Source organism: Mustelus asterias, chromosome 24 (genome assembly GCF_964213995.1).
Source record: "Mustelus asterias chromosome 24, sMusAst1.hap1.1, whole genome shotgun sequence".
Lineage (NCBI taxonomy): Eukaryota > Metazoa > Chordata > Chondrichthyes > Carcharhiniformes > Triakidae > Mustelus > Mustelus asterias.
In genome coordinates, this window is record NC_135824.1 from 3,028,424 (window position 1) to 3,045,120 (window position 16,697).

Sequence of the window (16,697 nt, forward strand, 5' to 3'; positions counted from 1 at the left end):
CTCCCTCCCTCTCCCTCCCTCTATCTATCTCTCTCTCTCCCTCTATCTCTCTCTCTCCCTCTCTCTCTCTCCCTCCCTCTCTCTCCCTCTATCTCTCTCTCTCCCTCTATCTCTCTCTCTCCCTCTATCTCTCTCTCTCTCTCTCCCTCTATCTCTATCTCTCCCTTTCTCTCTCTCCCTCCCTCTATCTATCTCTCTCTCTCTCCCTCTATCTCTCTCCCTCTATCTCTCTCTCTCTCTCCCTCTCTCTCCCTCTATCTCTCTCTCTCTCTCTCCCTCTCTCTCTCTCCCTCCCTCTCTCTCCCTCTATCTCTCTCTCTCTCTCTCCCTCTATCTCTCTCTCTCCCTCTATCTCTCTCTCTCTCTCTCCCTCTATCTCTCTCTCTCTCTCCCTCTATCTCTCTCTCTCTCTCTCCCTCTATCTCTATCTCTCCCTTTCTCTCTCTCCCTCCCTCTATCTATCTCTCTCTCTCTCCCTCTCTCTCTCCCTCTCTCTCTCTCGCTCCCTCTATCTCTCTCTCTCTCTCTCTCTCTCTCTCCCTCTGTCCATGGTGCTGAAATTAACTTGCCGGCTGCGCCACGTGATGCCGCTGCCCCGATTCTGGAGGCTCGCAATCCGGAGTTTGGAGCTGGCTCGGTGAAGACAGATTATTTCCAGTTTCTCTTTAGAATTGCTCAGGGACAGGAGGTGGCACCGAGACGCTTGAAGAGAGAAGGAAGGAAATGATGTAAAGGCAGGATTTGGGGGAGCAGTGCTTGATTTGTTTGCAAGTGGCTGGGGATTTGATTGGAGTTTGGTGTCTGTAAGTTGCTGTTGCGGGTGGATCGAGCCTGGGGGAGATGTGAGGATTCGAGCTGCTGCTGCTGCGGTAAAAATGCAGAAAGGAATCCGCCTGAATGATGGGCACCTTTCACACCTGGGGGCTGTGGCCAGGAAAGATGGAACCAGGAAAGGTTACCTGAGCAAGAAGAGCTCGGACAACACCAAATGGCACAACAAGTGGTTTGCCCTGCTTCAGAATATGTTGTTTTATTTTGAGAACGATTCCACAACGAAAGCCTCCGGTCTCTACTTACTGGAGGGGTGCATGTGCGAGAGAGCACCATCCCCAAAGTCTTCGCTCTCAGCCAAGGAATCCCTGGAAAAGCAGGTAGGAGAGAGAAAGTCCAGTGCTCAAGGTGCAGTGACTGATATCCAGTGTCCAGTGACTGATATCCAGTGTCCAGTGACTAATATCCAGTGTTCAGTGACTAATATCCAGTGTTCAGTGACTAATATCCAGTTTCCAGTTACTGATATCCAGTGGCTAATATCCAGTGCTCAGTGCGGTGACTAATATCCAGTGTCCAGTTACTAATATCCAGTGCCTAGTGACTAATATCCAGTGACTAATGTCCAGTATCCAGTGTGCAGTGACTGACATCCAGTGCTCAGTGACTGATATCCAGTGCCCAGTGACTGATATCCAGTGCCCAGTGACTGATATCCAGTGCTCAGCGACTGATATCCAGTGTCCAGTGACTAATATCCAGTGCCCAGAGCTCAGTGACTGATATCCAGTGCTCAGTGACTGATATCCAGTGTTCAATTACTGATATTCAGAGCCCAGTGACTGATATCCCAGTGCCCAGTGACTGATATCCAGTGCTCAGTGACATATCCAGTGCCCAGTGACTGATTGCCAGTGCCCAGTGACAGATATCCAGTGCCTAGTGACTGACTGCCAGTGCCCAGTGACTGATTGTCAATGACCAGTGACTGATATCCAGTGTCTGGTGATTGATATCCAGTGCCCAGTGACTGATATCCAGTGCCCAATGACTGATATCAAGTGCTCAGTGACAGATATCCAGTGCCCAGTGACTGATATCCAGTGCCCAGTGACTGATATCCAGTGCCCAATGATTAATCAGAGTTCAATCAGATCTCCATAGGCTGCAGGATGCCGTGTTATTCAGGAATGTGCTCAATCTCCACATGATAAATCCGAGAGCATTGTCTTTGATCCATTTAGGGATTCACGCGGATTTTTTTTAAATAATCCCAGTGCAGAGAAATCTCGCCAAATAAACAGGAAGGGAAAATGCTGGAAAATGCAACACTGGAAATTGAGACTAAATCCATTTTGGTGCATTGGGATTGCAATGAAGTTGTCAATATCGAATCTCAGAGCAAAATCAAGCGGTGACAAAATCGCCATTAATGTTAAAATTGGAATCAACTTTTCCTTTTTGCAAAAAAAAGAGGCATTTCTGCTGTTTTTGCTCGGATCCGCGACGTTTCAATTATTAATTGGTTAGTTGGCTTTATCGAGGCGATGTGTGATTCTATTTTTAACAGTTGATCAGTCAGAACGCGAATCTTTACAAAGCAAAGTGGGGGGGGGGGGGGGCCGCGGGGGGAGACACAGTTTTTTTTGCTGCTCTCTGATTTTAACTCGTCCTGTAAAATAAAGTCCTTTCCTGCAGAGATGGCTGTATTACCAATCCGCAGAACAATAAATGATGCAGCTTGCCAGATGCATTGGTTTATAAAATTAGTTAAAGTTAATTAAGCGTTACTTGAACAAAGTGCCGGGAACTCGACACAAGTGAAGCAGGAGAATCTGGGCGAGTTATTTTTGAAATATGGAAAAGGCTGGAGGATTTTTTTCTGGGCTCAGTGTCTCCGCCCCACGCACCCAGAGGGAACTGCAGACCCCCCCCCCCCCGCCCCCGCCCCACAACACTCCAGCTATTTCTGGGGCATCTGTCGAATTCATTGCTTTAATTACCCTCGAATCCCCCAGTTGTTTCTCCCCCCCCCCCCAATCATTTTCACAGATATCACGTAAACCAAAACCAATGGTTATTTTATTCAAAGTGGAGGGGGGTGGAGGGTCTGTTTATTTACACAGAGGGAATATCTTAATGCCACAACATCCACTGTATGGACATTGATCGACCCGCAGACATCCCTATATCCAGATCAATGTCTCTGTCATAGATTAAATATTAGTGATGCCCTTGCCTTGTACGAAGTGTGGAGATGATTTCCTGAAGGAACCAGCCTTTTCTCCCCGCTGCCTATTCTTCTTCTTCATTTAACCTCCTTATTTTATCCCGCAACGTTTCTGTCAATATCTGACACATTAATGTCCCGCAGTATCAGTGCAATAGTCGAACTACCCCCTGCACCATCAGCGCTTGTTCTGGATCACTTTTCATTTCCCTACTCGTCAAAACATTTTTCTAATGGACTCAACACTTTTTCTGTTTTATTTATAAATCCAAATCGGTTTGAAGTTACGGGGATGTAAAGAGCTGTCAACCTGAGAATTTCAGGCAAATTGGAAGGAGCGCAGGGAGATTTCAGATCACTACAGGAATGGGCCAATAAGCAAAACAGGGCAGGGGACATATAACACATATTCACGCACACTCAGACATGTACACACACACACATACATACACACAGACACACACACACACAGGCACCTACACACCTACACACACATACACATACACGCACCCATACACACATACATACACACACAGGCACCTGCACACACACACACACACACATACATACGCACACAAATACCTACACACACATACATACACACACACAAACACCTACACACACAGACATACACAAACACATACACACAAACACACATACATACACACTGACACACACAAACACATACACACACAAACGCACACATATAAACACACACACACACACACACACAGACACATAGGATTTGGACAATCCCAGTCCTACAGTGTGACCTGTTTTCAACCAATGAAGCTACAGATCCTCGTAGGGGATCTCTTCGGGGATCAGGGATACAGCACTACAGGATCCTGCACCTGACTGGAGTGTTCCTGTCCTGGGAATGTCACTGGGTGTGAAAAGTAAGACATTCCCCAGTCCCAGTGATGACAAAATGCAGCCGAGTTGTAAACATTTGGATTCCTCTGCAACAACCTGAAGGTTCAGGCACTAATCCCACCATCAGAATCTGCAAGAATTGCTGAGCTGGGATTGTGGGGACTGGGAACTGGGTATGTGAAAATTGGGAGCTGGGATTGTGGGGAATTTGGGGACAGGAAGCTGGGACTGTGGGGAATGGGATCTGGGATTGTGGGGGCTGGGAGCTGGGATTGTGGGAAGTGTAAGGATTGGGAGCTGGGATTGTGGGGAGTGTGAGGATTGGGAGCTGGGATCGTGGGGACTGAGATTTGGGATTGTGGGGACTGGGATTTGGGATATTGGGGATTGTGGGGGCTGGGAGCTGGGATTGTGGGAAGTGTGGGGATGTGGGAATGAGAACTGGGATTGAGGTGTTTAAATTGATTAAAGATGTTGACAGGGAAGATAGAGAGAAGCTGTCCCTCTGATAGGCTACGATGGCATAACCTCAAAATTAGAGCTAGTCTGTTCAGGGTTAATGCCAGGAGGCATTGCCTCACACAAAGAGCAGTGGAAATCAGGAACACTCTCTCCAAAAAGAGCTGTTGAAGCTGGGTATTAATTGAAATTTTCAGAAGAAAGTTGGATCATTTTGTGTTGGGCAGGGGCATTCAGGGATATGGAACCCAGGCAGGTAAATGGAATAAACAGACAAATCAACCATGAGTAAATTTACAGGATCAATGGGCCGAGTGGCATCTTCTGGTTCCTGTGTTTGTTCTCTTCATTTACATGTGGGCTAGAGTCCTGCAGAGCTCCTCCTGCTCACTGTCCACCCTTCAGTCTGGTTAGTATTAGCGGTCAAAAGTGAGAACCTTGGCATTTCAGTGCTCGACCTCTCACCAAGGGCATTGAAGCCAATTGCAGATGTTGGTTGACTCAGCTGAGGTCAAGAGGTTAGCCACATCTGCACCAACTGAGAGCCTGATGCAATTCATCACTGAGCCAGAAGGGGGCGCTCTATCTCAGCCTTCAGGCTCTTCCACCAGGAGGAGAAGTTCTGGAGAAGTTCTCCCCAGTGTCTTGGCCATTATTTATCCCTCAACTAACTCCTAAAACCGATTATGTATCCATTAACACATTAATGTTTGTGGGAGCTTGCTGTGCACATATTGATTGCTGTTCTTTCCACATCAGTGACTAATTTCAAATAATAGGTTATTGGCTGCAAAGCATTTTAGGACATCCTGCAGTCAGGAAAGGTGCTATAGAAATGCAATTCTTTCTTTGATCTAATTAAATGTGGTGAGATCATGGAGTAATAAACAACAACAATAACTGGCATTTATATAGCAGCTTTAATACATCGCTATGCATTTACCTTGCTGGGATATAGTGAGCAGAAAGTAGTGCTTGGGAAACAGGTCATGGATATGATACACTGATACACAGAGGAAGGCAATTTCTCACCACAAACCTCATATTCAATCGCAGACGTTCCAAAGTAGTTGATAAAGAGATGGGCAACTATGGATGGGATTTTCCAGCCTTGCTCACCCTGAAACCGGAAAATCCTGCCTGAGGTCAATGCACCTTTCCATGGTCTACCCCTCGCCTGCTCCGATTCCCATGCTGGGTGAGCGGGACAGTAAAATTCCGGCCTATAATACTGCCAGACACCCAGTTTCTACCCGCACTACCTATTGCTTGCAAGGCAGTAATGAGCGTTTTAATACATGTGATATGTTGGTCGGTTAACTAAATTTCTAAAATAAATTGCAATGTGGAGGGTTTAGAAGGAATTTGTCCTCCATCACTAGTCAAAACATTCTGTCTTAATAAAGTTAACGAGGTATGTAGTATCTTTCTTAATGGAGGAATTGAGTACAAGAGCGAGGAGGTCATGTTGAATTTGTATAAGACACTAGTTTAGGCACCAAGTTCTGGGACTGTGCTTGAAGAAGGATGTGAAGGTACTGGAGAGAGTACAGAGGAGAATTACAAGAATGATTGCAGGGATAAACCACTGTAGCTATGAGGATAGATTGGAGAGGTTGGGACTGTTTTCCTTGGAGAAAAGAAGGCTGAGAGGAGACCTGTTAGAAGTATTCAAGATCCTGAGAGGTATGGACAGGATAAATAATGAGAAACTGTTTCCATTCAAGAGAGTCAAGAACTGGAGGGCACAGTTTCAAAAATAATTGACAAAAGGAATAAAAGTGATGGAGGAAAAGATTTTTCACTCAGAGGGTGGTTGATCTGGAATGAACTTCCTGACAGGGTTACGGAGGCAGCTTTGATCGGGGTATTCAAAAGGGAATTAGATTGCTATCTGAAAAGAGAGATTGTGCAAGGATATGGGGAAAGGGAGGGGAGTGGGGACTGGGTAGAATGCGCTTTCCAGAGAGAGCCAGTGAAAACTCTGATTTTAGTGATTATTCTCCAAGGCAAAAACAAAAACAGAAAATGCTGGAAAAGTTCAGCAGGTCTGGCAGCATCTGTGGAGAGAGGAACAAGAGTTAACAGAGAATTCAAATATGAATCTCCTTCAGAACTTCTCCAAGATACTTAGTTTTGGGGAAGAATAGATTTACTGGCAATGATATGGGGAATAAGAGACTTCAGTTATCTGGAGGGACTGGAGAAGTTGCTTTGTTTTCTTTGAGCAGGGAAGACAAAGAAAAGATTTGATAGAGATATTCAAAATTATGTAGGATGTTGATGGATTAAATAAAGAGAAACCGTTTCCAGTATCAGGAGGGTTGGTAACCAGAGGGACACAGATTTAAGGTGATGGGCAAAAGACACAGAAAGGGCAGAGGAAGCAGATTCAGTTGTAATTTTCAAAGGGAATTTGGAGATACATGTTGGATTTAATCAGCAAAAGCCACACTGCGTATTCACACATTGATCAGTACAAAGGGATATTGAGATAGGTGTATAATATTGGATGGCTAACTCGATACTGACCTTTCCATATTATAACAAACATTTCAAATTTGTTGCCACATCTTTTAATGATTTCCAGCAACGAGTTAGTAAAATGTGTCTAACTTGTGAGAAAATAAATATAGGCTGAAGTTGTTTTATTTCAAATTTAAAATATATATATATATATATATTGTAAATGATCAGTGGCCCTGATGTGAATCCTGTTGATGAAATTTAATGCATTAAAAACGACAGTGATTGGGTTTGGTGTGAATCCTATGATTTTTCTGAGGCAGCAGGAAGTTTTTGCTCAGAATATTTCCAATATCTGATTGCTTCTACAAACCGAACATTAGCATCAAGTGCACTGATGTTCCAGAGGATTATTTTGGCCAAGAGCTCACAGCAAGTGTTAAGTATGAAGAAGCCTCTTGAATGAAGCAATGTGCGTCTCAGACCGAGCCAAAACTCTCACAGTGAAGGACAGACAATTACAATGTGGGACAATAGTGTCTTTGATGAGAATGGAACTGGGAAGAGGTTTAAGCAGGCGGCTGATCCAATATCGAGAACTGCCCTCAGTAAACATTTGTCATGGAAAGGGCAACTCCCTCCGTGCCTGAAGAAAATCAGCAACATCAGCTTACATAACACTTACACAATGCATTTTTAAAAATTCATTTGTGGGACATGGGCATCGCTGGCTAGGCCAGCATTTATTGCCCATCCCTAGTTGCCCTTGAGAAGATGGTGGTGAGCTGCCTTCTTGAATCGTTGCAGTGCATGTTCTGTGGGTTGACTCACAATGCCGTTAGGGAGGGAATTCCAGGATTTTGACCCCGTGACAGGGATATATTTCCAAGTCAGGACGGTGAGTGGCTTGGAGGGGAACTTGCAGGTGGTGCATTTAAATGCTGCCCTTGTCCTTCTAGATGGAAGTGGTCGTAGGTTTGGAAGGTGCTGTCTAAGGATCTTTGGTGAATTGCTGCAGTGCATCTTGTAGATAGTACACACTGCTGCTACTGAGCATCATACTTTCTTTATATCTGGTTCAGTCTCTCTCTCTCTCGGCCTGTCTATCTATATGTCAATCTGTTTTGCTCTTTCATACTCTCTCGTACATAAAGGTTACAAAACCTCCATGATTACCATGCCTGGACTCTCCAGGAATTAAAGATTAATCTCCAGGACACGGCAGGAGGCAGTGGTGCAGCGATATTGTCACTCGACTGCGCAGAGAGTCAGGGTAATGCTTTGGACAGCTGGGTTCGAATCCCACCACAGCAGATGGTGAAATTTGAATTCAATACAAATCTGGAATTAAAAATCTAATGATGAAACAGTTGTTGATTGTTATAAAAGCCCATCTGGTTCACTAATGTCCTTTAGGGAAGGAAATCTACCCTCACGCATGAACAAATTTTTTTTAAAAGGCAATAAAAGTGCAAGGGCATGAAAATGAATTGAAATTGTGGAGGCATTCTCGGTTCATTTTCTTTGAACAATTATGTTTACGAGTTATAGAGATGTTGAAGATGAGAAAGAAAAAGGCTGTTTGACCAACTGGGGTGTTGGGAGGTGGGATGTCTTATTAGGAAACCTTCAGAAATGCATCCAATAGGAGTCTGCAACCCTAATTGGTGCTATCTCTTGTATATTTAAAAAACTGAAGTTTTTCTTATTAATTCCAGAACCTGAGGTTGTAATATCATTTTTATATATTATCATAAACAACACAGGTTCATTGTGAATTATAATTACATCTCATATTATTTATTTGATTTATTCATTTTGATTTATTTGATTTACTTATTATTGTCACATGTATTAGTATACAGTGAGAAGTATTGTTTCTTGCGTGCTACACAAAGCATACCATTCATAGAGAAGGAAAGGAGAGTGTGCAGAATGTAGTGTTACAGTCATAGCTAGGGTATAGAGAAAGATCAACTTAATGCGGGGTAAGTCCATTCAAAGGTCTGACAGCAGCAGGAAAGAAGCTGTTCTTGAGTCAGTTGATATGTGACCTCAGACTTTTGTATCTTTTTCCCGACGGAAGAAGGTGGAAGAGAGAATGTCCGGGGTGCGTGGGGTCCTTGATTATGCTGGCTGCTTTGCCGAGGCAGCGGGAAGTGTAGACCGAGTCAATGGATGGGAGGCTGGTTTGAGTGATGGGTTTAGCTGTGTAAATGACTAAATATTTATGACCATAAGACCATAAGATGCAGAAGCAGAATTAGGCCACTCGACCCATCGAGTCTGCTCCGCCATTCAATCACGGCTGATATTTTTCTCATCCCCATTCTCCTGCCTTTTCCCCATGATTCCTGATCCCCTTATTAATCAAGAACCTATCTATCTCTGTCTTAAAGACACTCAATAACCTGGCCTCCACAGCCTTCTGCGGCAAAGAGTTCCACAGATTCACCACTCTCTGGCTGAAGAAATTCCATCTCATCTCTGTTTTAAAGAATCGTCCCTTTAGCCTGGGATTTTCCTTTCTGTCTGCTTTTAGGTGGTGTCAGAGTGTTGTTTACAGCAATCTGGTTACAGAGTTATTTTGGGGGCTGCTGGGGGGAGGTCAAGAGGTTTTATACAATATGATTGGCAAATCTGGAAAGAGACTCAACCAATGATGAACTAACGGGAAAAGGCGTGTCATGATGGTCACTCAGCAATAAAACCTTCTAATGGGAGATACTGGATACAAGAGCGTGATAAACCCAGTAAGATTGCACTAATGGATACCCTGTGGACTGCTCTGTGGTAATCTGGATCATGTTCTGATGTTTTACTGCTAAGATGGACCCTGTTTAAACTGCTTAGTCCCTTAAAGGTCACTGCTGCAGTATTTCCCATTGGAAAGTGACATAACTGGGCAAATCCACTCAATTTCAGTTGCTTGTGGGCTTCTGAGATCAACTTGGGTTAAGTGCAACTGCTTTGGAGAAAGGCCAACTTTCAAGGGCAGAAAAGCTGAAGAAAATGACTACTGTGGTCATTTTGAAGCCTTAACATGATAGTGACTCACCCATCAGTAAAACACAGATAATTTAGAGTAGAATAATATTTTTGTAATGGAAACAGACCTTGTAAACGCATCACACCGCAATTAATATTCTCTAATCAGTGGTAGCACAGTAGCACCTCCACTGGGATGGAAGGTGTAATTACAGCATGCCCAGTTTACACAGTTAACTCCCATTATAAATACTTGCATCGATGTTTAGAATAGAAATGATTGACCAGGAGTTATTGCCTGTATTACAGTGTGTATTTTGAGAGAAAATCAAGTGTCACAGGGCAGCACAACAAGATTGAAAAGAAATGTGAGAAGGATCAGAAATTTGTAGTTTGGGCCAGCAGGCTTGGGCTGGGGCTTAAAGATTGCAGGAGAATTGAATGTCAGGGCACAAGAAGAGGTTCAGTTTGAACATCCAGGGGAAAAGTGAATTGAAGGAGGTGTCAGTGTTCACGGTGGCACAGTGGTTAGCACTGCTGCCTCAGGGGGCCAGGTTCGATTCCCGGCTTGGGTCATTGTCTGTGTGGAGTCTGCACGTTCTCCCTGTGTCTGCGTGGGGTTCCTCCGGGTGCTCCGGTTTCTTCCCACAGCCTGGTTAGGTGCATTAGCCATTCTCCCTCGGTGTACCCGAAGAGGACTGGAGTGTGGCGACTCGGTGGCTTTCACAGTAACTTCATTGCGGTGCTAATGTAAGCCGACTTGTGACACTAATAAATAAACTTTAAACTTGTTAAATTGGGAGGAGAAAGAACAGAATTATACATGAAGAACACGAGAGGAAGTTCAGAGATGATAAAAGTGACAAATAAAATACTGAGAGGAAAACAATAAGTTGGAGAAACTTGGTTTGTTCTCACTGGAACGATGGAGGTTGAGGGGCGACCTGATAGAAGTCTACAAGATTATGAGAGGCATGGACAGGGTGGATAGTCAGAAGCTTTTTCCCAGGGTGAAAGAGTCAATTACTAGGGGGCACAGGTTTAAGGTGCGAGGGGCAAGGTTTAAAGGAGATGTATGCGGCAGGTTTTTTACACAGAGGGTGGTGGGTGCCTGGAACTCGCTGCCGGGGGAGGTAGTGGAAGCAAATACGATAGTGACTTTTAAGGGGCATCTGGACAAATACATGAATAGAATGGGAATAGAGGGATATGGTCCCTGGAAGGGTAGGGGGCTTCAGTTCAGTCGGGCAGCATGTTCAGTGCAGGATTGGAGGGTCGAAGGGCCTGTTCCTGTGCTGTAATTTTCTTTGTTCTTTGTTTTTTGTTCTTTGAGGAATTGGAAATGGGGGCGAGGGAGTGATTGCCTTCAGATTTCCCATGTATCCCATCTAGGAGTGGGAAACGGGTGGAAGAGGGGCCTTTCCAGATGTGCTAACAGTTTTCAAAACTGTAACAAGCTTGGACTTATAAGTTAATAAGAACATAAGAACACAAGAACTAGGAGCAGGAGTAGGCCATCTGGCCCCTCGAGCCTGCTCCGCCATTCAATAAGATCATGGCTGATCTTTTTGTGGACTCAGCTCCACTTACCCGCCCGCTCACCATAACCCTTAATTCTTTTACTGTTCAAAAATTTATCTATCCTTGCCTTAAAAACATTCAATGAGGGAGCCTCAACTGCTTCACTGGGCAGGGAATTCCACAGATTCACAACCCTTTGTGTGAGGAAGTTCCTCCTCAACTCAGTCCTAAATCTGCTCCCTCTTATTTTGAGGCCATGCCCCCTAGTTCTAGTTTCACCCTCCTGTAAGGGAAAATAAGAAGAATTTGGCACCTGAAAGGAGTTCAAGTTCTGAGATTGCCTGAACAAGTGAGGAGCTGTGAGCATTCCATCTGAGGCCACAGGAGATAGTCAGACTGAGGTGAAGAAATGGCTGGGTTAAGTCCGGACCTGAAGTGCTTGTGGGTTGGATTTGTGAGTGTTCCAACACTGACTGTGAAGAGGCGGAGGAAACAAAAGTCTAGGAAACTTATCAGCAGAGGAATTTGTGGACACATCTTTATAAGAAAAGCCTGAGACTGATTTACAATCCTGTTAAAATGGCAGATGTACAAACCTTTCACCAACACTTTCAGGGTTTCCGTGTTAATACTGCAATCAGTGATTGGAAAGGTGAGATTCTCAATTCTGCAGAAAGGAGACCAAGAGAGGAACATAAGGGCCGTCAAGAAAATGGACCTGAAACAGTGGGAATAAATAACTGGTATATTAACATCCGAAAAGAGGAACACAGTCATCATTCCAACTTCATCGGGAACTGAAACAGGTGAACCTTGCCTTGTCTCCATTCAGATCCGGAAGTAACTGATGTTTCTACACAGTATTTCCCATTTGTCATTTGGTTTCTCTTTCCATTGAGTAGGAGGGTTGCTAAAAAACAAGCCACTGAAACCTAAGGAGCACCTTGTGGAACGTGTGCTGATTATTGGTGGGTTTTTTTTACAGGTAGAGTTCCCTTTAACTGCAGGTATTGCCTGTAACGAGGTTTAATCCACAGTCTGTGCACTGTTACTCTGCTATAAATGATATGTTGTGTGATTTGCTCGCTGTGGGACCAGATGGTGTTCTCTTCAGTGCCGAATCTCACCCAATCTGTTTACTCCCCCTCCTGAAGAGGACTTGTTTTCAATTAACACATTCCTCCGACTTGTCACTGAACACAAATCCTGACTTGCTGCCTTTCTGCCCTCTGACCCTTTCTGCTCTCTGACCCTTTCTGCCCTCTGACCCTTTCTCTCTCTCATAGTCTCAGGCTGCAATGTGGCTCCCAAGTGTTGACTGGTGTTGCCAAAGCCCTGGGAGTGCAGGAGCCGTTTTAACAACACCAGGTTAAAGTCCAACAGGTTTATTTGGTAGCAAATACCATTAGCTTTCGGAGCGCTGCTCCTTCATCATCTGACGAAGGAGCAGCGCTCCGAAAGCTAATGGTATTTGCTACCAAATAAACCTGTTGGACTTTAACCTGGTGTTGTTAAAACTGTTACTGTGTTTACCGCAGTCCAACGCCGGCATCTCCACATCAGTGCTGGAGCCCCCAGGAATTAAAGATTCACCTCCAGGATATTGAGAAAATCACCGGGGTTTGGAAAATTAGTGTCATTTTCTTTTGAACAACTTTGTTTATTGGTTATAAAATGTTGGAGATGAGTAAAAAAGACCGTTTGTCTGACAGAGAATAATTCTCTAAGCAGTTAAGACAGCGTCCATTAGTTTTCTAATTGGTTGTGGGAAGGTAGATTGTCACGAGGATGTGTGTGTTTGGAGGGAGGTTGTGTGATGACGTCTCCAGGAATGTCCATCCTGGGTTAACAGTCAGAGTGCTAACTGTGTCCGCATGAACATTCCTCATGGATGAATCGAGACAAAACTCTCGGACAATGAACCCTTCAGGTGCTGACATCCACGCACAAACTCTCCCACTCGAGTGGGAGATCCCTGTCTAACCAATCGGGAATATTTACATTAAGTATTCTCATGGTGTAGCACAAGGTGGAGTTAAAACACAACTAACATCACAAAATAGATTCTCTCATCAGTATCACATTACTGCTTATCGGAGTTTCTCAACTCGCACACTCACAAGCCCACCACTCAATCATAAGGATCTCGCTCAGTGCTACCTCCAGGGACATGATCACTCACTCTCACACACATCTTCCCGCCTCCACATGGCCTTATCTGGCTGCCATTTTTGCTACAATACAACATTGACAACACTTTTGAAGTACTTCATTGTACTTTAATGACGAAGGAGCAGCGCTCCGAAAGCTAATGGTATTTGCTACCAAATAAACCTGTTGGACTTTAACCTGGTGTTGTTAAAACGGCTCCAGCACTCCCAGGGCTTTGGCAGCACCAGTCAACACTTGGGAGCCACATTGCAGCCTGAGACTATGAGAGAGAGAAAGGGTCAGAGGGCAGAAAGGGTCAGAGAGCAGAAAGGGTCAGAGGGCAGAAAGGGTCAGAGAGCAGAAAGGCAGCAAGTCAGGATTTGTGTTCAGTGACAAGTCGGAGGAATGTGTTAAAGAACTTTCGGATACCCTGAGATTGTGAAAGACTCTACAGCAATCCAAATCTTTGGACAGAATTTTCCCCCTGTTGCAAAGTATGAGGGCAGTCGCATTGGTGGCTTTTCCCACCTCATTAATTATGCACACATGGAACACACCAGAATGCTGGCAGCAGCTTCAGATTGGTTCACGCTGTCAGTTCACTGGTTCTTTGCTCTGAGCACCATATTTAAACCGCAGCCGTGCTCAGCACGAGGCCAGGACTGCTGCAGACAACACACACAGCCTCAGAAAGGAAGGAGACAGCAGTCCCTAAGTTCAGGGACACCTCCCTCCAAAGCCCGCTGGACGCTGTGGAGGCCGACTGCCAGGTCCTCCAACCCCCTCCTCCGCGCCCCCCCCCCCCCCACCCCCCGCCCCCGATGACCACAACCTCACCACTCCAGCTTGAGACGCGGTGGCACAGTGGTCGGTACCAATGCTGCCCACAAGCCATCCGCCAACCAATGCAGAAACAATGATCTTACCTGTGCCACCAGGGTAAGTCAACCATCTCATCACTCTCAACTCGCACACTCACAAGCCCACCACTCACTCAGTCACTCACTCGCTCAGTGCTACCTCCAGGGACATGACCACTCACTCTCATACACATCTTCTCGCCTCCACATGGCCTTATCTGGCTGGAGAGGATATGGAGCGTGATGACAGTGAGGATCCTACTCATTTTTCACTCAACACTCCTGTGAGTGCACAGTTCTGTTTTTTATTTGGTTACCAAGCACCACTTGTCTCGACTTTCTTTCATTGGCACCTTGGCCAAGCACCCGAGGCCCTCAGCCAGGCAAACCTTTAGCTCCAGCCCTGAGGACAGCTGAAATGTGGAAGCAGTGCACTGTATCTATGAAGCACTCAGCCCCACCCTCCACCCCCAGCACAGAGATACAGACCTCAGTGGCACCTAGTTCTAGAACAGTCTCTGGGTCACAATCATCTGGTGAGCACAGTGCACAACCTGGTCCACAGCAGGTGGAGGGAGGGACATCCAAAGTCGCCGGCACTCGGAGGAATGCTGGAGACCAGGATTCTGCTGAGTCTATGTCAGATGATGAGCCTGTGGACTTGGTCTTAAATAAGTAGCTGGAACTGCAGCAGAAATCACAGGAACATCTGGAAGGGAACGTCTGCTCCATTCCTCAGATTGCAACGTACAAAGAACAAAGAACAGTACAGCACAGGAAACAGGCCCTTCGGCCCTCCAAGCCTGTGCCGCTCCTTGGTCCAACTAGACCAATCGTTTGTATCCCTCCATTCCCAGGCTGCTCATGTGACTATCCAGGTAGGTCTTAAACGATGTCAGCGTGCCTGCCTCCACCACCCTACTTGGCAGCGCATTCCAGGCCCCCACCACCCTCTGTGTAAAAAACATCCCTCCGATATCTGAGTTATACTTCGCCCCTCTCACCTTGAGCCCGTGACCCCTCGTGATCGTCACCTCTGACCTGGGAAAAAGCTTCCCACTGTTCACCCTATCTATACCCTTCATAATCTTGTATACCTCTATCAGATCTCCCCTCATTCTCCGTCTTTCCAGGGAGAACAACCCCAGTTTACCCAATCTCTCCTCAGAGCTAAGACCCTCCATACCAGGCAACATCCTGGTAAACCTTCTCTGCACTCTAACGCCTCCACGTCCTTCTGGTAGTGCGGCAACCAGAACTGGACGCAGTACTCCAAATGTGGCCTAACCAGCGTTCTATACAGCTGCATCATCAGACTCCAGCTTTTATACTCTATACCCCGTCCTATAAAGGCAAGCAAAGCATATGCCTTCTTCACCACCTTCTCCACCTGTGTTGCCACCTTCAAGGATTTGTGGACTTGCACACCTAGGTCCCTCTGTGTTTCTATACTCCTGATGACTCTGCCATTTATTGTATAACTCCTCCCTACATTATTTCTTCCAAAATGCATCACTTCGCATTTATCCGGATTAAACTCCATCTGCCACCTCTCCGCCCAATTTTCCAGCCTATCTATATCCTGCTGTATTGCCCGACAATGCTCTTCGCTATCCGCAAGTCCAGCCATCTTCGTGTCATCCGCAAACTTGCTGATTACGATGGAGGAATCCTTTCACCTTCAGTCTGAGGTCATAGCACCGACTTACTATCGCACCGAGCTCAACATTGGCAGGATGTCAGCTGCTATGGAGACCTTGGTCCAGAATGTAAGTCCTGCCCCACTGCAGGAGCTGCGCTCCAATGCCAGAGCCTTGGTGGTATCCATCAGTGTCAATGCAAGAGGGGTACGAGACACCTCAATCTCACTCCAGCTGCCCCTTATCCTCAAGGTGTCAACCCCAGGGGCCTTTGGCACCCACAAGGAGGAGGACCAGCAGGAGGATACCCCAGAGTCAGCCACCCAGAGTCAGCTACCCAGAGTCAGCCACCCAGAGTCAGCCACCCAGAGTCAGCCACCCAAGTGACTCCAGAAATCTCCGGCCCATCCAGAATTTGTGATCCCATCACCTCCGGCTCCACAGGCTGAGGAGGGTGCGCAGCCCCCACCGCAGAACACCTAAAGCAGGCCAGGTCAAAGTATTGTACTTCCAGATGTGTGCACCTTTTGCATGTTATTCTCAACATCAGTGACGTCTCAATCTTATTGTTAAGTGCGTTTGTGGAATGAACCTCATTCACGTGCTTTGCAGTGGAAATGTGCAGCTCCCCCAGCTCACTTTATATTCATTTTATGGGATGTGGCTGTCGCTGGAAGACCAGCATTTATTGCCCATTCTTAGTTGCCCTTCAGAAGGTGGTATTGAGCTGCCTTC

General features: G+C 45.8%; 1 protein-coding gene across 4 annotated transcripts in view; it reads left to right on the forward strand.

Moving 5' to 3' along the window:
* Window positions 1–875: 875 nt before the first annotated feature.
* Window positions 876–16,697, forward strand: part of rasgrf1 (Ras protein specific guanine nucleotide releasing factor 1) — a 130,300-nt gene continuing 114,478 nt past the window's right edge. For all 4 annotated transcript variants that reach the window (XM_078241184.1, XM_078241185.1, XM_078241186.1 and 1 more), the window contains exon 1: window positions 876–1,151. In XM_078241184.1, coding sequence (XP_078097310.1) covers window positions 876–1,151 — 276 coding nt within the window. The remainder of the gene's footprint in view (window positions 1,152–16,697) is intronic.